The sequence below is a fragment of the Montipora capricornis genome, chromosome 9, assembly GCF_036669925.1.
Source record: "Montipora capricornis isolate CH-2021 chromosome 9, ASM3666992v2, whole genome shotgun sequence".
Classification (NCBI taxonomy): Eukaryota; Metazoa; Cnidaria; class Anthozoa; order Scleractinia; family Acroporidae; genus Montipora; species Montipora capricornis.
Window position 1 is genome coordinate 48,394,219 of NC_090891.1, and position 25,187 is coordinate 48,419,405.

Below are 25,187 nucleotides of genomic sequence, written 5' to 3' on the forward strand. Positions count from 1 at the left end.
GCACGACCATGGAAATCTCCAACTTAAATCAAAACGACCATGAAAATTGCCAACATCAAAATTTAAGGTTAATTCAAAAATTTACTTGCTATGCCATCTTCCGTCTCTGATTCCAATCTCCAAGGGAAACACATTTAACCGATATCATTACGTTCACTCGGCAAAGAATTAACGCCATGAATTGGTTCCACGGTTAATTTTATAAGGGTAGTCTCTCTCGTGGTCTTCAAATGGTGTCTCAAAACGTTTACTGGTATTTGGACTGAGATCACTCACCGTTTTCGTTGACTCAGTGTGGCTTCAACCGTAGGTCATTCGTCGCTGGGCTACTTGTAGACATGGCCGAATCTGCTCAGTTCTCCTCGCTAATTTTATCATGGAAATGAGTATCGAAAAGATCATTAGTAGCAAGGCTGTTACAGGACGATAAACGCAGTCTTTTTCCGTATTGTGCATTTGAAACTACTTTAACGTCCTGTTGTCCCATTTCGTTTATGTTCCAATGTCGTGATGTGAAACTGGGCGGCAAGTTTCTACGTGTGTCATGTGTCATGCGGTTTTTGAATGCGACAGTGCGGTTGATGTTGAAAGCCAATCACGACTCCAACGGCTCGCAAATGTTTTTCTATTCCCTTGTAGAGTTTTATTCGTGGTATGATGTACGTGTTAATGCATTAAAATTGAAGAAATTAAAAAGACTGATAAATTTTGGAAAACAATAACTTTACTGGATGGAATGTATGATTAGGCTTCAGTAAACAGCAATCTTCAATCACACATGAGCCTTTTACAATCTGATGGTAAACAAAACACTTTATGGAACTTATTTTAACACCACTATTTATAAAAGTGTTATTTGTTTTGATAGTAATTACGAAATTTATTTAAGTAATGGTAAGTTTCCACATCTTCTTGGTTTTTAAAAGAACGTATTTGACAAACAAAATAATGTATCAGAAAGTTTGCCAAACATTACAAGAGATGTTGATACAATTTATATTCACTGTGATATTGCTTTTAATAAACTAACCTTTAATCAACGACAAAATGATGTAATTTATGCATTTTCAAAAAGTAATTAATCTATACTTACCCATTTCAAATTTAAACAAAATGATTAAGTTGGTTAAATGTAATAAGAAAAAAGTTTTAATTAATGTAAGGGCAACAGGTAGACAAAATAATAAAGTTGATATGGTTGATTTTATTATAAGTAGTTTTTTCTAATGATTCTGGATTTCTAAACATTTTTCTCTTTTTATTATATCGTTTAAAAAATTACCTCTTAGCTTTTTCAAAAGAGGTTGAAACTTTTTAAGTTTCCACTTTAATTATTTCTTTTTTAATTTTTTCTTTCTTTCTTCCCTTCTTTCGTTTTTTTTTTCCAAAAAAAAAAAAAAAATTTTTAAGAAAAAAAAAAAAGAAAAAAAAAGACACTTAATTTTAATATTCTTGATACACCAATGACAGAACAATCTGGTTATAGGTTTTCAATTAACTAGAGAAACGATTGGTATGATTGGTATAATGAGTATTTTCGAGTTAACTATACTTTTAAAGCAAAAGCAACCGGGGCTGGTCTTGCTGATGATTCTCCTGCCACTCCAATTAATGGTTCCTTTTCACTAATTAATAAAATTGCTCTAAAATCAAATGCAAGAGAACTTTATGTTGTTGATAATGTAGACAAACTTATTTTTATAAAAAAGAATATGCTGAATCAGTTACAAAAAATGAATTTCGGTATCTTGATAAACAAATAGTAAAGTTTTAAATGATAATTCAGGAATAAAACAAAGAGCAGCATTAAAAGTTGGTACTTGTAATGGTGATCCAAGATTAACAAAGACATTTGACACAATAATGCCATTAAATCGTTACTCTGCTTTTGAAACTTAAGAATATCAATTAAATCCACCAATGAATCTTGACCTTTTTATTGAATTTCAAGATGATAATGAATTAATTTATCAAGCAGCTGCACAAGATGATAAAAGAGTTGTAAGAAAATCTGTAAAAGATGTAAATGCTCTGTTTATATTGCAAGTGCACTTAGCTATCAAGCTAGTTCACAGGCACTTCACTTTTAATAATCTGAAAGAAACAATTCAAACTTAACAGAAACATTATTAAGAACCCCAACTGGTGGGATGGAAGGAGGCCATCAGTGGGCTAGTTACAGAGCGCGGTATAGTTGACCCCAGGACAACCAGGAAAAAAAACCAAACTAAAGGTTAGAACGGGTTTGAACCCAGGACAGCCTCTGGCAAATCCAAAGACCCTAACCACTGGACCAAGCTGCCCCCTAAAACTGAATCATGGATGCCATTGTTCAAATTTACATCAAAAGAACAATCATGTGTTAATAGTAATTTTTTGAAACTAAAAAGGATAGATTTCTTCACGAAAAAGTTTTATCTTCGTCTACAAGAAATGTTGCAAGAGGTGACTTGTAAGTATCACCAGATGAAAACACCCAAAGAACGTTTTTATATTTTTACCAAATACCGATGTAAATAATAATGATCCACAAAACCCTTATATTTTAAACACTTTTTCTAATTTAAGATTAACTTCTCTCAGATTACAATATGGAAATGAATATTATCCTGCAAATGATTATGAATCAGATAATAAAGTAAGAATATTTAATGATTTATTTATGCTGGGTCACAAGTATTATTTACTTTTATTTAAGTGAAAATAAACTAGATTTGACAAATGAACCAAAAAAATTATATTTTCTTTATAGACTAAGTCAAGCCGCCCGTCACAATTATTCTATTTATGCTGGTTTAAATAATGAAATGGGAATTAATACTGTTAGTGGTGAATTGATTGTTGTATAAATTGCTTTTTTTTCTTTGCAAAGCAATTTTAAGTATAAGATTTTTGCAAGAGATAAAATATGAAAGAACATTATTTTTCAGTCAGTGTTAATTTAACCCCATATCAATTGCAAAAAGCAATATTTTTTTAATACCAATAAAAAGTTAATTTTGCAAGTAAGAAACAACATTTTAAAACGAAAGGGTATAATTCTTTTAGATAAATTCAATTTAAAAACTTAAAGGAAGCAAGAAAAACTGGTAAAGCACTTACATTTGCTTTAGATTTATTTGATATTGAAGTAATACGAATGAATTTAGATGAAAATTGGAAAAACGGAGGAGCTGGGAGTAGTTCATTATACCTTTCACGAAATTTCTTTTTTCTCGCTTTCACATTAATTATGTATAGTCTCCCTTCGTCTTTCTTTTCTATCATTCTTCCTGTTCTCTTCACATAAGTTCCATAGTTCAGTGTTGTTAATTATTCGTATTTCATAACGGTGTCAATGGACTAGCGTTGTTGTATCATTTCTAGTAGGAAAAAAGTCTCACGTTGAAAGCTTAACTAATGTATAGTAACAGTATAAATTGTTGTAACCTTGAGATACGTTTTGGTTGGTGGAGCAGAAAGTTTGCGGTTGAAAAAAGAGCAAGAGCAGTCGAAAGAAGTTGGAAAAAAAGGTATCCTTGCTATGAGTCAATAGTAGGAACCGGCCGGAGAATCAGCGACAAAACTCCCTTTGTCAGTGGGGGCAAGGAAAGAGAAGAAAAGAGAAGAAACGGTCAGATTGAGAGAGACGCGAGAACTTAGAAGGAACTGAGAGCCAGACGAGAAGTAGGCGCTGAGATTTAAAGAAGTCGACGTGGAAACTGATGTTAGTCTGTTTCTAGAACTGGACTGCTTGATTTGCTTATAAAGGACTGAACTGGGTTTGCTAGAAAAGAACTGAAGGTATTGTCTGTAAATATTAGAGTAAAGCAATTAGTAAATTTAGTATTATCGTTTAAGTTAAGTTGGAAAATAGATAATTATTTATTTAGGTAAGTATATTAAGGTTTAGTACACTAGTTTAACTCTTTTGGGGTTAGTTCGTTTTCCTTGTTTTAAATCCTTCAATTGTATATTCTTAAGTTCCTTAGGTTATTTTTGCCACCTGTTCCATCCTCGCAATCTTCCGAGACCCAGTCGATCAAGAACCGTCACAATCGCCTCCTCTGACTAATTAGCATTAAGTTACGAGATAATCGATCCCTGTCGAGAAGCACGACAGAGGACACCGAGGGCTAAACACCTTTTGGAAGTGCACGGTGACAAAAATCTTCTAAATGAGGACCAATTTCGTGTTCTTAAGAACTGACAAAGGAACTTTGACTGCTTCGTTTACGAAATGAAAGAAAACGGGCCTTATAGTACTCTGGGCCGTTCAGAGAAACCAGCATACTTAAAGTAGTATTCGGCGATTCTAGTTTCCTACCTACTTCTACACATCGTGATCCTTTCGCGCTGTGTCCATACGCTGTTCCCACGTCAGGAATCTTTATTCCCGCTTCGTCGAAAAATTCCAGGCTCCTTGGATCTTTTGAAGACACGTTATTGATAAACAGCTGACCATAAAGTAAGTTATCTGGAGTGAATCGCTCCATTCCCACTTTTGTAAGTTTTTTCTTGAATACTGATGACCGGAAGGTAGCCTGCTTTTTATGGATCGTGAAACGGCCGACATTGAAATTTGTTGTCCTCCAAGTTGTTCCAACTCCTCGATTATTTCATAAAGGGACATGGATGGAGAGTGGGGCTTCAAAACGTCAATGAGTTCACGGTCATCTTCCTTTAGTTTTTCGGATGTGAAGCATCCTTTAGGTTTAGCCGATGTTCTCATTTCTTCGCAGTATCTAAACCACACCGATTTTACCGTGTTTACAGAAACACGCAACTCCCTTGCAAATTGTGTAACACTCGGTGCAATATAACCCGTAATTCTGTCGCCTCCGTCACTGATAATGCTATCAATAATCAGGAATTAACGATCTTGAGCCAATTATAACTTCTGCCATATTGGTTCACTTTTCTCGCCTCCATACTAGTAATTTCCAAAACGTATATATATTTAAGTGAGCGGGCAAAACTTGTAAACATGCACAGCACGTGAACAAAACATGATCGTTTGGCACCAAAAACGTTATCAATATCGTGACCTGACCGCGAACGTTTCATTTCTCAAACGTGACAGGTATGAGACGAAATCGTTGACGTTTGAAAAGTAACACTACGCGCAAAATTCGTCACACTTCAGTGATGGACGCAAATGGTAGTACATTATTATTCTTATTCTTATTCTTATTCTTATTTTATTCTTATTCTTATTCTTATTCTTATTCTTATTCTTATTCTTATTCTTATTCTTTCTTATTCTTTTGTTCTTCTTCTTATTATTATTTTTATTATTATTATTATTATTATTATTATTTAACAAATACCTTGTTTCTATCGAGTTTTAGTAAATTTTCAGCTCCGACTATTGCATTTCTAGCTTTTTGATTGGCTAAAAAACTCCGACTATGAGCCATTATAGTTCACCACTAAATTTTCTCCGATTATTATTGGTTTAAATTGATCACGTGACGCGATAGTGTTCGTCCGCGGAGAGACACTATCAGCCCATAGTGCCCGTCCGAGGAAAATACCAGGATGGATAGTAGTCGTCCGCTGAAAATACCTCTGTAAACAAGCGGCCTTATGGAAAATAAACAATCAAAATTGTATTTAGAGGGTTTTTGTTTGTTTTCGTTTTCAAATTTACATTGGCTGACACGGCTTTCGTCTAATAAAGTTGAAAATAATTCAACGTGATTTTCGAGCTGGCGCGCGGAAGAAAATTCAGTAGTGAACAATAAAGACAATAGAGTGTTTCTGTCTCGGAACTATAGGTCTCATAGATGCCCCTTGGAAATTTGATGTTCTTAAAACTAGCATATTTGACCTCGAATATTTGTTTTAAGAACATCAAATTTCCGCGGGGCAACTATTTGCCGATAGTAACTCGACAGAAACACTCTATTGTTTAAATAGTCGGAGTTTTACGTCATATGGAAAATAGTGCGCCAAGATGGTCTTTCCGGACGCTTTGTAAAATTGTGGAAATAAAAATCGGCGGCAAAACCAGGTTTGAGAATTTACTAAAACAAATATTCCATTCGCCCTTGTTGGATATGAAGTGATTATAACCAACTCGCGCTACGCGCTCCTTGGTTATTTTATAACTTCATATCCAACTCGGGCTCATGGAATAATTGTTATATAGAAACACGAGTGAAAGTTTGGGAGAACGAGAAATGCTGTGGGAACTCGAGCCGCAGGCGAGTGTTTCCTCAGCTTTTTCGAGTTCTCCCAAACTTTCACGTTATTTCTTTTGTAAAATGCCAACGATCAATAACATGACCTCGTGGAGGCCTTATTGTCCCAAGCTGGACAGAAGAAGCGACTAGGACAATTCTAAAGCAAATTATGTGTTGAAACCTTTAATTAAGACAAGTGCTCTTAACAATGGGTTAAAAACATGCAGCTGGAGAGGAAGTCATCAACGAACATTAATTTAAACACAGCAGACTGTGCTTCTATTCTGTCACTTAAGGTGAAACAGCAGAACACAATATTTTATTTATTTAACTTTGGATCTTAGTTTGTTGCTCATTTCTTCACAATTCACTTTAGCAATTTTTTGGAAGCGACTTCACTTCTCAAGTCTTTTTCAGGAAAAATAATTTTCTCCTGTTTACGTGAGCTACTTTTTGACAGTCCTGGCAACGTACTGATCAAGTTTAAAGGCTAAATGTCAGACCAGTCTTTTTAAATAAACACTAGAATATACTTTCATTACCTCATTACATATTACTTAAAAGCAGGAAACTGTTATTTCTTTTGTAAAATGCCGACGATCAATAACATGACCTCGCGGAGGCGTTATTGTCTCACGCTGGACAGGTGACCATGTTTGTGAATTAACCTTACTTTAAACTTCCATCTTCTACAGCAAATTTTCATTCGGCGCAATTACGCAAGTTTAAGAATCAGCTAGTAAACTCGAATACGTTTTCTTGGAAGAAAATATATATCGGCTTTTATTCACAGAAGTCGAGGTCCGTAACTTAACTTACACTACTACTTTTTTTCCACTTAAATGAAACACGATTTTTAACCAATCAGCGCGCGTATTTTCTTAGGACTGTTTTCTAATATTACATATTACTGACGACATAAGAAGCGACAAGGACAATTATAAGGCCAATTATGTGTTGAAACTCTTAATTGAGACAAGTGCTCTTAACAATGGGTTAAACACAAAACCGTTTTTCATGCAGCTGGAGAGGAAGTCAGACTGAAGTCAGACAACTACGAAAGTTTAAGAAACAGGTAGTACACTCGAATACGTTTTATTGGAAGAAAATATATGTCGGCTTTTATTCACAGAAGTCGAGGTCCGTAACTTAACTTACACTACTACTTTTTTCCACTTAAATGGTTCGCGTGAGGGCGAAGCACAATTACCGCCACTGAATTTACTGGAATAAATAAAAAGTTGTCTTAGCTTGCACTTTGTAGTGTAAGAGAAGTTTTATGACAAATTGCCCAAGACAAAAACTGAAAGAGTTGTGTCCAAGGTTAGTAATTCAGCGTCTTAAAAGCATTGCACTTTATTTGCCCTGCTGTGAAAGGCTCTTTAACAGTTGAAATTAATGACTTTTGCAGCAACCGGTTTCCTGTTATCATATTGGCTGGCTTTTGTTAAAAACGGGAACAAAAGGCTGGTATATTACTTCATTTACCTTCTTGTTTTTGAACAAACGGTAAATAAAATTTAAACTAACTTGAAATGAGAATAAAACTAAGAAAAACAGGATGACTATTTGTGCGAAGCTGTAACAGTTTGTATAGCGTCCCCAATCCTTGTCATCTCCTTTGCTTTTCTTCTCTTTTACTTTTGTTCTCTAAGGCCTTTTTTATTGTCATTTCAAATTTCAACCTTTAAAAAATGTTAAAATTTTCTCTTTCGCCTTTCGTTTCTTATTTTGCGCTTTTTTTTTGTATTATAAGACATTATTGTCGTTGGTTGGATTTTGAAGCAAAGATTTTAGTGTCTTATTTTATATGTTGTCGGTCAAATCCGTTCTCAGGTTGAATCCGTTTTTACCTTATAGGTTAAATTCGTGATCGCATTTTACCTAGGTTGAATATTCACTCTATCTAGTTAGGATTGAAAACACTTATACCACCCCTCAAGCTCTTCTTACGCATCTAAACACATCTCTTTAATGTTTCATATCACCTTATCGGTTTTTGCATTCATTTTGTCTCAATATCCATTTAGTCTCAACATTACAACAAAGTTAGGGAACAAAGAACTGTACTGTGCACTTACCGGTGATCGCGCTCGGACCTTCCAAATCTATAGTCCTGTGTCTTCACCACTACACTACGACTACGAACATGCGCAACCCAACACAGTTCTTTTCTTTGATTACTTTTGTATAAGTCAATTGATATCTATGTTTAAAAACCAACACTAATTCTAACCTGACCCTAATTTTTCTCTAGGCTTAATTTAGGCTTCAAACAAGTTTCTTCAATCTATGTGAGTGCGTAATCAACCTAGGTAAAATGAGGATCACCAATTAACCTAGGTTAAAACGGATTCAACCTGAGAACGGATTTTACTGGCAACATATAAGGGGAATTTTATGATCTTGAACTTGGACTTGAACATTTAAAGGACTCGACAAATAAAAAGTGTAGTGTATATGTATCAAATTATTGGCACATATCGTATGAAGAAAAGAGCGAAGTTTCGAAACCTATAAATACTTAGTCAAAACATTTCGATTTCCGCTCTGTAACAAACCTGTAAAAGGTACAAATTATTTTCGATCTCTCAGTTAAAGGGACATATAACAGCATGGAAGTATTTTGGGTAGATTATAAAGAACCTTTAAGAAAAAAGTAAACAAAATTCAATGATTTTGTGTGCGCTTTTACAAGACAATTAACAGGCGATCTCGGAAAACAACCCAGAAATGTGTGCATAGTGTTGAAAAATAGGCTGTCTCTCCAACATTGTCTTCTCAAAGATAGCGTCCACTTGTGGATCAATATTTAAACTCATATCGGGCGTTTGTGCTCGACGTCGGTGAGCCACTTAGAGGCCGCTTTTGTTGGTTCTCTCTGTATTACTTCATTTTCAGCTTCTTTATGAAACGATCATGATGAAATACATTTTAGCACGGAATGTTTGTAATACGAAGTGCATTCGTTCATCATTTCAAAGGGAGATTGTGTGTATACGAATAATCACGATGTCTTCGTGCAATTTGGGACAAAAAAAACTTATAAGGTTTTTAAAAACAACTAAACTGCACGAGCCCAGAGGTCTTATATTTACCAGTGTTTATTTTTTCAAAATGTACAAAAAGAGGACTTACATTTGATTGACTATCTGTGATCATTAGCCAATCATAATGCTTGGTTTCTAACCTTAATTTTTTTTTTTACTGAATTACCTCTGTCCTCTCTTTTGTATTGCGTAACCTAAAACTGCATTTGTCTTAGCTAATCACAAACTATCCTAGTGTTTTAATTGTCGTTTTCTTTCTTGCACGTAGATGGCCAATGACGAAATCGGGACATTTACTCCAACTTTGGCGTCCTTCTCTTCACCTGCCGAGTGCATTGCCTGGCTGACAGTACTTAGCATCGAAGCTGTTGCTATAGTGACCATAAACGCCCTTACAATCATTATTTACCTGAAAGAGCGAGGCCTTCGCAAGCGTAGCATGTACCTGGTGATTAGCCTGGCGGTTGCAGACATGTTTTCCACCTACAACTTGATCGTTCATATTTTGTCATTGGGTAATGGCTGTAACTTTTGGAGCTATGAGGAGTCAATAGTTACAAAATGTTTGACTTGCTTCTTTCCATCAGTCTCTATAGCAAACCTTGTTGCTATTTCTTTGGAGCGGATGCACGCAACTTTTCGTCCATTCAAGCATCGCCTCATCAAAAAGAAGATGTTTGGAGCAGCTGTTGCGGGTGTTTGGTTTACAACTGCCCTGTCTACAGCTATCGTTTTTTCACCATTTTTCCTGGGCCGCTTAGATATCACTACTTTCTTTCACCTGCGAGCATCACAGTTGTCATTGGGGTTTTGTTGCCTTTTTATCATCGTTGTTTCTTACACGTCCATCGCTACTAAAGTTTACTATGGAACGCATCCTCAGCATCATGGTACAATCAGAAGAGAAAGAAAACTGACCAAGACATTGTTCATTGTAACAATTGTATCGTTAATACTAGTGATGCCATTGACAGTTTTTCAGTTTCTTTTTTATGTTACTTCAGGCGAAATGCTTGAAATAATTTCTTATGGAACATGGCTGCATTTATTATATCCCTTACGTTGCTTATTCTTCGCAAATTCTCTTATAAATCCATTGTTATATGCATTAAAAATTCCAGAGTTCAAAAGAGCTCTGTTTTTATTATTGCGTTTTAGATCTCGCTAGAAGCCAGTTCGGGCTTTTCCTCTTAATGACTTGAATGTTGTGAGATTTCACTCAGTTAACTGATGAATATGTGTTTACCAAGTATATAAAAATTGACGGTTTTATCTATTCGAATATATTAAAGTTTGTAAGGAATTGTTTGCTCCTTTTTAGCTTATGTTTTTGGCTCGATAGTCACGTTTGCGATAAAGTACTAACTTTCTATATTACTTTCTACACTGAATTTTGACATAGATAAAGTTGATATATTTATTCATTTGTGTCACAGTGCCACATAGTTTAGAGAGCTGCATGACGCGAACAAAAACAGGCGCGCGAGAAATGGACTCGCAAAATAGCTGAGCGCGCGTTTGACGTCGTCAAACTTAAGACCCCTGGCAAGACTTAGAGAAACAATAATACAATACATACTTAATTGACCGTTCCCCATGGGGGCTTTTCCGGCAGGGTTAATGAAACACAACGAAACGACAGAACAGAACAAAAACAACTGTTGAGAATCCCAACTGGCTGGAGGCAAACCAGTGGGCTATTTACAAGTGCAGCTGGAAAGTTTAACCAGGGACTACTAGGATCAAATTCAACGAGTGGTCAGAGTGGGTCGTGAACCCGGGATCTCCGGATATCAAAGCAAGCGCCCTAACCACTGGGCCACAAATAGCTATGAGGACAAGCTGCTGGAAGCTAAGAGCTTGAGATTGAATACGCACTCAGATGGATTAAAGAAACTCATTTGGAGCTTAACTTAAGCCTAGAGAAAAATTAGGGTCAGGTTAGGATTAGTTTTGGTTGTTGTACATAGATATTAAATTGACCAATCATAGAAAAGTAAAAAATAAAAAGATCTTTGTTGGATTGAGCATGTTCGTCGTTGTAGTGTAATGGTGAAGACATGACTACAGATCTGGAGGGTGCGAGTTCGCGAACCGGTAAGTGCAAAGTTCAGTTCTTTGTTCCCTTTGTATGTTGTAATGTTGAGACTCAATAAGTGTATCAACACAGAAACCGATAAGATGATACTAAAGATTAAGAAGATGTGTTGAGATGCGTAAAACAGAGCTTGAGGAGGGAAGGTGTAAGTCTCCTTTTTAGAGGAGGTTTAAGCTAGGTTGAGTGGAAAATTTAACCTAGGTAAAATGCGGATCACGAATTTAACCTAGGTTAAAACGGATTCAACCTGAGAACCGATTTTACTTGCAACATAGACACTGTCATCACTAGGCTTGCCAATGGGACCATAAACGGTCCGACACAAAGCTTCCCTTCAGCAGTAGTACACCAAGTGGGGTTCTGCGGCGGGTGGAGCTGTGGAGCCCTGAAGCTCCACAACCGTAATTCTATCCCTAACCCTAAACCCTAGCAACTGGCGCAAGGCGTGCATAAATTAGGGCAAGTTGGGGCATGACGCAACACAGCGTAGCCGCACTAACACGTGTGACAACACGTGCATCCCATGTCGCATAAATTAGGGTTTTGGTTGATTAGATGCAAGTCACGTCTATACACGAGATGAGAAGGCGAAGGGTGTGCATATATTAGGGGCAAGTTTGAACATGTACCCCTACAGGGACCTATTCATCTTTGCTCGGAGTCACAAGGAGTTGCTCTGTTGTTGTCAGTTGCTCCCCCTACAGCATACAGGGGCCTGTTCAGATCTGCTCGGAGGAAAAGTACCCAACCAATCCCACACAAAAAATACTAATCGGGACTGTTTACAAAGTCAAAACATCCAAGCTGGAAAATATTGTAAAAGCCGGACAAATGTGTTGAAAAAACTCTTGTCTACTAGATTGCGCAAACTGGTAACTCCTACGCCTGCATAAAAAAAAAAACAACAATTTACACAACTCCTTATAGGCATAAAGGTAAAAACGAATGCGCCAAACCAAAGGAACAACAAATAACTCGCCTCGCCTCAGCGCTGGAGGATGACTCTCGTAACTTTCAATCAATGGCAACAGTTTATCTACCAGCGTGCACTCAATTTCTTAGACTCAAGCGCCTTTGTAGTAACGACTCCGATTTTAACAACAAATGTGAGGAAATGTTCCGCTGTCACCACAGGCAAACATCGTGCCCAAGAAATGTATCGAGATACCACACTACAATCATCAAAGTCACAGAACGAAGAAACCAACAGAATTCCATTCACCCTCCTCCACCAGCCACAAAACCTTGCAGTCAAAAATGTAATTAATATTCTCAAAAACTTCAAAATTCTCCGCAATGATCCCGAAACTAAACACATCTTTTCTCTACCACCACTTATTTCAGTCAAACGAGACAAAAACATAGGCAAATTTTTAGTTAGAAGCTCTTTCAACTCAGACAACCAACCAGGAACTTTTAAATGTACACGCACACAATGGAAAACATGTTCCAGGATTTAATCGATCTGCTAAAATTACTGACAACTTTACATGCATCTCTGCAAATGTCATCTACTGCATAACCTGCACACTATGTAAGAAGACCTACTTAGGCGAAACAGGGAGAAGATTGGCGGACCGCTTTGGCGAACACCTAAGAGATGTAGAAAAAAAAAAGACACAGATGCCTCAAAACCAGTTGCACGCCATTTTAATCCTCCTAATCACTCCCACCACAACATGACTATTTGCAGCCTATCCTTACACCACGGAAACACAGAAAGCCGTAACATCTGGAACAAAAATTTATTTTTCATCTGGGCACACTCTATCCATACGGGATCAATGAATGCCTCTCATTCCATTAATCCATTCACAAATTCACGTCATCCTATTTCTACCAATAGCAAAGCTCCTCCTCACACATATAAACCTACAACAACCACAATTCCTCTATTCGCTCCGACGAAGGGCTAACACTCGAAACGTCAGCTTTCCAAATCTTTCACGGTGGTTATTCGACCTTTATCAACTCGTTTGATAAAATCAATTTCTGTTTCAAAGTCATTTTTAGTCGTGAATACGCCAAGCGTATAAACGACTATCGTTAGGGGTCAGAATATGCAAATTTGTCTCTCACTCAGGTGTAATCGGTTTTTTCAAGATATGTCAATTTGTCACTCACTCAGTTGAATTCAAATCGACATGACGACGATCAATATCGATTATCCGACGTTCACTTTCCGAAGTGCGGACTTGTAATGCCGCAACGTAATTCGTTGAAATATTCTTCGACTTTTCAGTCTTCGTTTCGACGGGATTGATACTCATTGGAGTTAGCATGTGTTACCGAGCCATTGCTCAATGGAACACTAAAGGCGTCACTTTGCTGTGTGTGTTGAAAATGAACGCAAGAGACATTTTCTCGTCGATCCGCAAAGTTCATAGTAAAAGTTCACTCGTATTAGCAAAGGAGCACGCCGCGAGATTGCCGTGGACAGTGACAACTATGTTCACTAAAAGAAAACTACTGCTCTTTTAGTTTGTTACTATTTCATTATTCTATTGGTCATATTGAATGCCTATATGTTGTACTTGTAACATATGTAAAAAGCTAAAGGCGCTTAAATGTAAAAGACGGGGTTAAAACCACTTGATAGCTGTGTTTACAAAGTTGAGAAATATCCAGGTGTTTTTCGTATCACCCTGCTGTAGTTGGACAGTGAAGCAAATACGGAACAAAGCTTGTGTAGACCTTTGGTTTTCAACCAAACCGCTAAAATTCGTAATCTTTTCCTTTGAATTCATCAAAGTTTGTCTCCGCCATGATTTATGAACCCACGTGGAAACGTAACATGGAATCGAGGCTAGCGATCAAATTCCCCATCCCCTCCTATGAGAGGTGATCAAATGCCCCGCCCCCAGGAAAACTAAGAACATCAAATTCCCTTCCCCCGGGAAGGAAAAAGGCGTCAAAGCCCGGGGGTATGCCCGGGGGGGGGGGGGGGGATGTTGAAGCTTTAATTTGATTGGTACATTAAGTCCGAACAAAGTGCAGCCAAACGAGCGAGGTGAGTAATAGCGGATTTTGGGAACTTTTCGGTGTAACTCCTAATTTTGCTGTGCATGATGTATATTAATTTTATTCCGTTGATTTTGTTTCAGTTTACGATACGGAGGAGTCTAACATTTGAAAGGTTCAGTGCAAATACATACATACATACATACATACATACATACATACATACATACATACATACATACATACACATTCTTTATCTAAACACGATAAAATTTAAAAGCACTGACGTGCTTGTGGGGTCGTGTGTTATTATACTAAAAATATTACATAAAATAAAATGTGTACTATGTCGAAATGCTAGTTTAGATAATTGAGATACAAGGTAGAACTATTTAAGAATTGACACCCGCAACTAAAAAATAATAAACGGTCTGTAGAAGAGACTCAAAAACATTTAAAATCATTATAAAATCTAGGGAGTGATTGAACTGACTGGGCATTAAAATTAATATTTTTAACGTACGTGTCTTTCTTAACAATGCGGAAGAATGTCTTGAAGTTGTTTCCCGTGTAATGAGTGCATACATTGTTCCATAGAATGGCTCCTCTGTGTCCGACTGAGTTTTTCAGAAAGTAGGAATTAAATCGTGGGACGGTAATCCTGTTACAGTTTCTAAGATTGTAGTTGGTAAAAGTCCTGTTCTCCAAATAGGATAATGTAGGAGGTGATTCTTCGCTAACAATTTTATGAATTAGTTTGATTAAACGAAGTTTGTACATATAACTACAGCACAGGGTGGTGTCATCTGCATACATAAGTGTAGTGCCAGAGAGAACTGCAGTTGGCAGGTCGTTTGTATACAGTGTAAACAATGTTGGTCCCAGGACGGATCCTCGTGGGATCCCTAATTTAACCTTTGCGACATCTGACTGCTGGCCATTCACTATTGTTACCTGGTAACGATCTGATAGATAGTCAGCTAGCCATGACAGCAGGGAGCCCCGAATTCCAAACTGATGCTTTAACTTGTTCAGTAAAATCTTGTGGGACACACAGTCAAAAGCTTTTCTAAAATCCACGAACGCAGCTGCAATCTCCTTATTCTCATCAATATCGTGTGCGAGGGCGGCAATCTTCTGAAGTGTTTCTTTAATTTACATTAATATTATTACATACAACGCCTGATAGAATCCAAAGATAACCGTCGCAACCAAGATGGCAGTATAGAACTCCTTTACGTATACTGTCAGCACACTCCTGTGCAGCAGTGAGACGCTGGTAAAGAATGTCATATGCTTGAAATGTCAATGCTTGTAAAAGGTCACTTGGCATCACAAAGGGTGGCAGGTTATTAGGAACTCGCATCAGACAAATATCTGGTGCGACATATCTTTTACAAACAGTTGTAAGTATACTGCAAAAAGATTGCAGCAAAAATTTAATGTTACTCGTAGAGAATAATCGGAGATCTACCTTCTACCTAATGAGGTCTGTATGGAAACATTTCTAAGGGATTTTCAATTTAAAATTCTTAATAATATAACTTGCACGAATATTCTACTTAAGAAATTGGGAAAAGTAGATTCAGATGTTTGCTCTTTTTGTTGCCGTTCTAGAGAAGAATTGAAACATTTATTTTATCTTTGCCCCTTTTCACAAGTTTTCTGGATAGACTTTAAATTATTGTGGTTTGAAAACATAAAAAAAGACATTACTTTATCTTTGAAAGAAATAATTATTGACTTCCGTGGAAAAGATCTTGATTTTTTAAATTATTGTATTTTAGTAGGAAAATCTGTAATTTACCAGTGTAGGAGAAACGAGATGAAACGTGCTATAAATCTATTTAAGGTTATGTTATACTAAAAGTATGAAACGGAGTTATATATTGCCGGCAAGACCAACAGTTTGAACAAGTTTCATAGGAAGTGGAAGTTAAAGCCTCTGTCGTAATTTTGTTTCCAGTATTATAAATGTAGCGAATGTTTTCTTTTTCTGTATATTATCCCAAGGTTGTTGTTGTTGTTGTTGCTGTTGTTTTAATATAACGTCGTTTGTGTTTTGCGTGTGTGCGTATGTTAGTGTGTGTGTGTACGTGTAACCGTAATAACCTCCTATATGTAGAGAGATTGTATTTATTCAAAGTAACTGTACAAGTCAAATAATAAACGGAGGAAAAAAAAGTATACTTAACAAGTCTGTGATGAAACTGTCATCCCTTTGGAACTTTTCTATTGATACTGTTTCATAATTCTTTGAGTATAATTCAAGAGCACAGGAGGACCTTTCTGTTCTTAGTAACTGCATTTAAATTTGATAATAGTGAACTACAAAATTTTTAAGGGTACACTTGTTATATCTTTAATAACAACCGCGCACCGCGGTGGCTCCGTTGGCTGAGCACCGGGCTGCCATGCGGGAGGTTGTGAGTTCAACTGCGGCCGGACCAACACTCAGGGTCTTAAAATAAGTGAGGAGAAAGTGCTGCCTTACATCCGCAAATGGTTAGACTGTCAAGTCTTCTCTGATAAGGACTGTAAACCGTAGGTCAAGTCTCACAAATATCTTCCAGTTTATAAGTTCTCTGTGGGACTTTAAAGAACCCACACACTCTTCGAGAAGAATAGGGGATGAAGTTCCCGGTGTTGTGGCATTTGACTCCCTCCTTCTTGCGTCAACCAAAAACTAAAGGTTTACAAATTTTGTAAAGATTCATCATCCCTACTTAGGTCTTACTTTGAAAGCGACAAGGAAGAGTGAAACTTGGTTACATCACGAGTAAATGGTGCAACATCAAAAAGGGATGTCCTCTAGGGTCTTGCTTTGATCCTGCTTCTTTGAAACATTTTGCAGAACGACCTAATCTTCTCCATTGACAGATCCAATCGTCATATTAGTAGCTATAGCTAGTTGCTCTATTGCAGATGTGTCTTTAATACTGTTGTCGTCATAAGTGACAGTTAACGGTGTCTGTCACATCGCAGTTTTCCTCTGATCCGTTGAAATTCTCTGCAAGTTAAAAACAAAAGTTGTTAATCTGTCTGCTTACCATATATCATCCGTACTTTCAGGTCTTAGGTCGAAATCATATACAGGTATTTTCCTTTTCGTTAACTTTGAAGGACATTTCGCAGCTGAAACCCTTTGTGGATTATTCTTTCTTTTTCTCCCGTTGATGGCCACACACACGCTTTAATTAACGTGGTAATACTCGTCCATCTTTCTAATATCTATCATATCATTGACAAATATCCTGGGTCTACGTATAACTTCTAGGCGAGAATGGTTTGTCAGTCAAGCGCCCAATTCCGCTGGTATCGCATTCGTTTTTGTCATAATATTTGTAGTTTTTTCTCCTCTGGCAAAGCTGGTAAAGATTCAAGGCCATAATGATAAAGATGGCTATTGTTAAAATGAACGAAAGTATGTCCTGTGAGGAGAACGCTTAACAGCCAGTGTCCGTAATGACTGTGGAACATCAGAGACACTCTTACTGCTGTTTTCAACGCACTTAATATTTCTTTTTCTCAAACTTTTAGCTTTCAGCCACTTACCCTTACGGCTATTGTGTTTGTCTACGTCTTGCGGGTCCATTTCCCGTGCGCCTGCTTTTGTTCGCGTCATGCAGCTCTGCAAACGATGCGACGTTCTGAGTGACACAAATACATACATACGTCAACTTTATTTATCTCGAAATTCAGTGAAGGCTTAGAAAGTCAGTATTTTATCGCAAACGTGACTATCGAGCCAAAAGACAAAAGAGGAAACAATTCCTTACAAACTTTAATATATTTGAATGGGCCAATCTTAGCATGCATGCGGTTCCACAGATATTCCTTTACACTAACTTGAATAAAGGGTTTCCAATTAAAAGAACGAAAAAAGAGAGAAGTCGGACAAATGTTATTTCGCAAAAATGATCAACTGTATGCTTTTGAAGTACCAGCTAGATACACAGCCTAATTTAAAAATTGGATTCTCGAAAATTCATTCTCGCCACCCGTCACAGAGCTCGACTGTGAAATAAAGCAGAAGACCCAATGGCCCATTGATGACACTGCAGCTGAAATTTCACGTTGCAGCGTTTGTTGTTGTTGTTGTTGCACAAAAACGTGGCCCTAGTGACTTCTTCTCTGTAACTGAAGTTTAAATACTGTGCCAATGTCCTTGTTGGCGGCATTGTGACTGCATCTTTTCCGGCGCTTAATTTGTTACCTTTGATGAAAAATTCGGGTTGTCACCTTTGATATTGTCGAAAGTGTTCGTCATCACAGGGCCAGAAGCCTCGGGAGAGGGGGGGGGGGGGGGTACTGCCATTTATGAGCTTTGTACGTATGTGCCGCTGTGAAGGGTATGGTTTTCAAGCAGTTTACTCTAGGATTGGGAACATAAATCAGAGTGTTTGTATGTAGAATAGGGTATAAATTTTCAAGGAACTGACCAGCTGGTTGAAGATTTTATCTCAAATAAGGAAACCAGAAAAAGTCCGAACAAACTGAACAAGTATAAATAAATCCTTTTTTGAGAGAGAAACGATTGTGGTATAGGTTTTGTTTTGGCTAGCCTGTGCTAGTGACCTCAGTAGTTTCTTAAAAACAGCTACTCTATGATAGGGAGGATCTGGGGAGTTTACTATGGTACAGGGTAGCAAAATTCAGCTGAACCAGCTCTGGTATAGGCTAAAGGCGCTGTTACACTGTGCAATTTTTCGCGCAACTTGTCTCGCAACACCATTTCTACAAACGTTCTCACATTACGAACAAGTTGTTTTACGGGTGTTACAAGGAGCAACGCTTCATGCAACGTGTCTCGTTTCGATGATCACATGAGGTTAAAGAAACATTTTCATTGGCCGGTGCCACAAACCGTGCGTGACAAGTTGCAGAACGGATGTTACACTACGCAATGCTTAAAAACTCTTTTCCCTAGTCCTCACCAAAAATGACTCCCCCTGGAGTCGATTTTGTAGGATTCGTAGAACGCCGCTGAAATTTGGCGTGTTTACTGGGGAGATATAGCCCCAGTTTCCCTGAAAATCTCGGCTTTCTAGCTTTCATGACGACTACATGACCGCCATTCTAATTCAGGCAATTTGAGCCGATGCGATGACCAAATTTTCAATCGATCGCGGAGCTCTCGCGAAGCGGTTTTTCTAAAGTTTTTCAGCCAAAAAATTGCACTACATGCTTCGCAATCGATAAAGAAAAGGATTTGTGGTTCATTGGATGGGATTTCAAGCGTTAAAATTGCTGAAAAGGTAACATTAATTATTTAGCGATGCGATTGCGTGTCTGGAGCACTTGGTCCTTTGATCTCACAGAATTGTGTTTTTCCTCAAAATTTTCGCTTGTTTTCGCATTCGCTTGAGCATATTTACCTTTATTACATGTCCAGTGAATAGTTTCATCCTCTGGGATGAATTTTCCGTCGAAAAATCGGTTATTTGGGTGGTTTTTGGCAAACAGATGTTAATTATTCGTAATCCGATCGCTTCCGTTGCCGTTAGCAACGGGTCGCAAATTTGACACTAGGGACCTTAAGGACGTTCGCGCCCAAAACGTTTCCACGTACAGATTTTTTTTGCCACGCAGAAAGGTAATGATCTACTTTTGCCAAAAAGGCAAAAAAAATGGGGGGTCACCGTGCTCGTTTTCGAGATCATGAGGTGTGCATTTTTAGAAGATTGCGTTACTTTAAGACGATCTTAGCTTACAACTGTCAGCAATAAAAAAGCTACATGAGTGAAATTTAGATCAGGTAAACGTGCTCAGTTCAACATAACTAATATAACTAAATTAACCTTTGCAGCTGATGTCTTTTTCTGAAGTGAAATAGACCTTGAAAAACAATACATATTAGTCTAAGAAAGAAAACTTCGGTCGCACGAGAGCATAAAAGGCCAAATATTTGTAACTTCTCACGTACAGATTTTTTTTTGTTTTTTGTTAAAATGGACAAAATCAAGAAAGGAAGTGATCTACGGAAAGAAAAATGGGGGTCACTGAGCATTCAAGAGAGTAAAATCGCTGCGAAGTTCTCAAAGCGATTGTCTATTCGCACTGTCACGCCATTGCGTGACATTTCCGAGAAGACCTGGGTCCACAGCTATCCCATGATGCCACATACTTTCATGTTCCATTTTGCTCCTTTAGCATCGTGTTTACCCGCGTGGTCTACGATGAATGACGTGTGCGTGACATGTGCGAAAAGATGCGCAGTAGCAATGGGCGCGAACGTCCTTAAGCACCGGACAAATCTATGACGCGGACGTGACCGCATTACCGGAAAAAACTGGGAACGAGAACGTCGTCGGTCACGTCACTAGTAAACATTAAGCTAACGTGACTAAATGAATACGCGGACGTCAATTTACGTTTAATTACGCAAAAAAAAAAAATATTGACAAGGGTGTTTGGTCATTAAATGGCGTCGTTTAAAGAGACTAGAAACTTGGTTTTGGAATGTTATGTTGATGGAATTATTGACGAGAACGATTTTATGCTTCTTGACGACATTAATAAGTCAAAAAATCCCGAGTTCCCACACGAAAACTACGAACTCTTTAACTTCGATGCCTTGGACCCGGTCGAGTGTGTAGCCGACTTTCGTGTCGAAAAGCAAGATATTCCAAGGTTGGCTGATGCTTTGGGTATCCCTCCGGTCATCAAGTGCCAGCAAAGGAGTGTATGTGATGGTACTGAAGGACTCTGTATGCTTCTGCGTCGTTTTGCTTATCCCTGCCGCCTCAGTGATATGATTGCACGATTTGGACGTCCTGTTCCCGTTATAAGCATGATCACCAAAGAAGTTATGAATTTTATTTACAACAATCACCAACAGAGACTAACCCAGTGGAATCAATTCCTTTTAAGCCCTGCCTCTTTGCAAGAGTACGCAAATGCAATTCGCTGTGCTGGCGCTGCTCTTGATAATTGTTTCGGATTCATAGACGGAACTGTGCGTGCAATCAGTCGTCCAGGAAAAGACCAAAGGCTAGTTTACAACGGACATAAAAGGGTGCATGCCCTTAAGTTCCAGTCTGTGAGTTTGCCTAATGGAATCATTGCCAATCTTTTTGGCCCAGTAGGTAAGAGTGAATTTCTACTTACATACCTCAGCTCACTCCCCTTTGTAGACACCAATGATTTTAATATTTTGTTTTAATTAACTGTTGGCAATGATGAATTTTTAACAAAATAGAAGGGCATTGCTTGGGAAGCATAAAGCCTTGAAGTTCACTGAAAGATAAAATTAAATGATAAAAAATGGACCACCTGCGGTGATCGAGTGTACCTGTTCCCTCAGAGAATGTAGCCCATTAGGGTCCTTTTAAGGCAACTATGATTGTCAGGTCTTATGTTTTAGAACATGTGACCTGTGTGACATATATTCATCTTTGCATGATTATTTTTCTTTTCAGAGGGGAAGATGCATGATGCAGCTATGTTGGCAGAGTCAAGTTTTCTGCGTGACTTAAACATGTATGCATTTTCACCCATGGGAGTACCCCTCTGCATATATGGTGATCCAGCATATCCATTAAGGATACATTTGCAAGCCCCATTCAGAAACACAGCAAGACTCACTCAACAAATGGAGTTGTTCAACAAGTCAATGAGTAAAGTGCGAATGTCAGTGGAGTGGATTTTGGGGGACGTCATAAATGATTTTAAATTTCTTGACTTCAAGAAAAACTTGAAGATTTGTTTGAGTGCTGTAGGAGAAATGTACATTGTAGGTGCCATATTACGAACTGTCTGACATCCCTATATGGTAACCTTACAGCTGAATATTTTGATGTTCAGCCACCAGTTTTGGAAGACTACTTACGCTAACTGCATGGAAGACTACTACATAGACTGAATAAGGTCTAAGAGACATCAATAAGAAAGAAACTATGTCTATAGTAGTTACTAAGAATTGCTACAGGAGCTTTTGATTCATTTCTGTGGTCTTATTTGTAATATAAAAAGTAGAAAGAATTTTATAAGACCATCATTAACAATGTTAATATTATTGAATATGAGGTGATTCTAGCTAGCCTGGCCTAATGGTGTTTGTGTCTTTTTTGCCATATATCTGAACACGATAAGTTTTTATCAAATATTAGCTTTTTAGGCAGTTCACTCAAGCACAGTAATAATTAATAATATTATTTTATTGCCATCCAAAATAATTATCACATGCATAAAAATATCTCAACAACTTAATTGCATTGACAATTAACAGTACAAAATTTGGTTTTTCATGGCTGTTAGGAAGAATTCAATGACAAGTTCATCATCAGCTCAGAAAGATAAAAAAATTACTTTTTTTCTACTTTCTCGAAAAGTTTCAACAAAAGATCAGCTTGCTGTTGTTGCTGTTGCTGTTGTTGCTGGAACAGCATTGCAAAACCTTGCATTTGTTGTTGTTGTTGCTGTTGCAACAATTGCAAAAAATCATTGTGTTTTTTTTGTTCAAGCTCCAACTGAGCCTTCCTTAGCTCCATCTCTTCTGCCCTCCCCTGTCTTTCTTTTTCGCTCTTTTCCCGCAGGAAGGCCACGGTCTCACTTCCAGTAGAGCGTCTTTTTTTAGGTTGTTTGCAGTCCACAGAATTTTCTTTTTCATCCTCTTTCCTTCTCTTTGTGGTGCCCAGACTCTCCATGGCCATCTTCCTTACCTCTTCTGCCTTTTCCCTCTCTGCCATGTCATCTTTCCTATTCATGTTGTTTTTGTGGATTTCGTCAGAAGCACCCTCTTTCTCAATGAGATATTCAAGTGCCTCTTCTACTTCTGATCTTGTGGGCGAAATGCCACTTGCCTTTTCTTCATTTTTTATTTTTACTCTCATCCTTTCTGCAAGGAGGTTATATCTGTAACAAGAAGTAAAGGATTTTTTTCAGTTTCACGAAAAATTCCTCTCGCAGGTTAGCTACAAACAATCTGACTATCTATGCAAAATGGTTTGTGTGGCACACCAAGGGCATTTAAAGTTAAGTACATTGCATTACATTTTTATTTTTCGTTTGTTTTTGTTTTGTTCACTTTTGAGCATGATATAGAGGTATTAAATTTCACTTAGAAAATGTGTGATCCTACCTGTCTCTTACCGCCCTTTTGTCTACTCTAAATGGGACATCGATATCCTTCACAGCAACAAGGGCTTCAGCAACTGCTGCCCATTTAGCACTTCTCTGAGTGGTTCCCTTTTTTATATCGGTAAATGGGTCAGTTGTTATAATTTCTCTGCATAACAGCATATCATGCTTTTCTGTCCACACCATGTTCCTTTTGAAACTAAAAAGAAAAAAGCAAACAAAAGTTTTATTCTATGCAAGATAATTATAGTCTGGCTGGTCGGGTTAAAAAAAATGGTATATGTAGAATAGTACTGAATTTGTAAGTTTCCTCGTCTGTTAATCATAACACTGCCCGATTGGAATGCAATTAATCCAGTGGTTTGTTATTGCACTGTAACGTGCGGTTGCAAGAAACAACTAGCGATTCCCAAACTACGAACGAAATGAGAAATTATTAAACGGGAACAACACTTAAAATTAACGGAAAGCCAGCCGAAAAACAATAACCACACGAGAGGTTATTTTGCGCATTTAGCCGGTAGGTTACATAACTCGGAAGTTTCGTATAGATGAGCAAGAAAATTCGAAAAGCGCTAGTTACAATAATTTACAATGCCAAGATGCCAATGGTTTCTTTCTCCTTTCAAAACTACATATCACTTGTTTAAACTAAGACAGCCATTAAAACACTAAATGATAACTAGTCTAAAACATAGGAAAAATTAAGCAAACCTTGGAGGACAACAAGTGCTTTTTACTGATGAATTCTCCGCCCTAATTTTCGGCACGGCTAAAAAGTAAACAAACAGTGAGGGTGATTTTTCGACTCAATAATTGAGTTACATGGATTTATGATAATAAATCAACATTCTTTGGTATTAATAATGGGTTCTATTTAGTTTTCTCTTACTTTAAGGAAACTTACTATCGAAAAATAGACTGCCGTTTCAACGAAACGGTACTTGCCGCAGTTTGTCGTCGGGAACGTCGACAAGACGAGAGGCCAGAACGGTAACCAGGGGCAACCAAAGTTAATTATGCAGGCCTGCACTTCCGGTCCACGTCCGCGTCATAGATTTGTCCGGTGCTTAAGGTCCCTACTGTCATCACCGTATCAAATTACGTATTGATCGCTAATCCGATTATTTCAAAAAATCCAAAAATATTCGTGCCTCATCAGTTTTCGGTCAAATTTATGTCCAAGAAAGTAGATAAATTGAAGAAAATTTTATTTTCCAGCCAAAAATTCGTAATCAACGCTAAAATGACAAAATTTTGCCTGGAAAACTATTTTTTGTGTTCTTTTTCTTGAATTTTTTCGTTCAAATTTCGCTTTTATAAAAGGTTTCAGTTGTCTGTAAATACGTTATATGCTGTTGGAAAGCTTATTTTCTTAGCTTTAAAAAGATGTATTTTGTTCCCCCTAACTTTAAATATTTTTTGAGAAAAATAACATTTTTTGGCGATGGCAGATTTACCGCGGCTTTCTCGCGGTTGGGAAGGTAGGTAAGAGAGTTAAGAAAATCGTTGCAACTGTTGCAGAAAGTAGAACTCAATTCTACTTTCCGCAACGGTTTCTGCAACCGGTCTCACAACGTTTTTGTCTGTTGCAAGTTATGTTACATTGGGCAACGATTCGTGCAACTTGTCTCCCAACGCCATTGCGAGACGAGTTCCACGAAAAATTGCACAGTGTAACAGCGCCTTAAGGGTTCCAGGGTCCTAGTGGCACATCCCCCACCCAGAAATTCCTAAAGTACCGCCTCCGGGCCACAAGCTAATTAATTCTTGACTCAAGTGTGTTACGGCTTGACCAAGTTCATAAATTGGCATATTTTTGTTTTACGA

At 37.7% G+C, this 25,187-nt stretch overlaps 2 protein-coding genes across 2 annotated transcripts; one reads left to right on the forward strand and one right to left on the reverse strand.

Moving 5' to 3' along the window:
• The first annotated feature begins 20,520 nt into the window (after positions 1–20,520).
• Positions 20,521–22,038, forward strand: LOC138017708 (uncharacterized). The gene is made up of 2 exons (XM_068864718.1): positions 20,521–21,364; positions 21,698–22,038. Exons 1-2 carry the CDS (start codon positions 20,701–20,703, stop codon positions 22,036–22,038), a joined length of 1,005 nt encoding a protein of 334 aa, XP_068720819.1. The 5' UTR covers positions 20,521–20,700.
• Positions 22,039–22,294: 256 nt separating this feature from the next.
• Positions 22,295–24,437, reverse strand: LOC138015759 (inner centromere protein-like). The gene is made up of 3 exons (XM_068862868.1): positions 24,072–24,437; positions 23,359–23,556; positions 22,295–23,132 (listed from the first exon to the last, which is right to left on the reverse strand). The coding sequence occupies exons 2-3, from the start codon at positions 23,541–23,543 to the stop codon at positions 22,583–22,585; spliced, it is 735 nt and encodes a 244-aa protein (XP_068718969.1). The 5' UTR covers positions 23,544–23,556; positions 24,072–24,437; the 3' UTR covers positions 22,295–22,582.
• Positions 24,438–25,187: the final 750 nt, after the last annotated feature.

Bases quoted from the DNA above. Each gene is read 5' to 3' on its own strand.
- LOC138017708 (XM_068864718.1), top strand. From the start codon at position 20,701: ATGGCGTCGTTTAAAGAGACTAGAAACTTGGTTTTGGAATGTTATGTT. The intron at 21,365-21,697 runs GTAAGAGTGAAT...TTTTCTTTTCAG, and splicing joins CAATCTTTTTGGCCCAGTAG to AGGGGAAGATGCATGATGCA.
- LOC138015759 (XM_068862868.1), bottom strand. From the start codon at position 23,543: ATGGTGTGGACAGAAAAGCATGATATGCTGTTATGCAGAGAAATTATA. The intron at 23,133-23,358 runs GTAGGATCACAC...TTCTTGTTACAG, and splicing joins AAAAGGGCGGTAAGAGACAG to ATATAACCTCCTTGCAGAAA.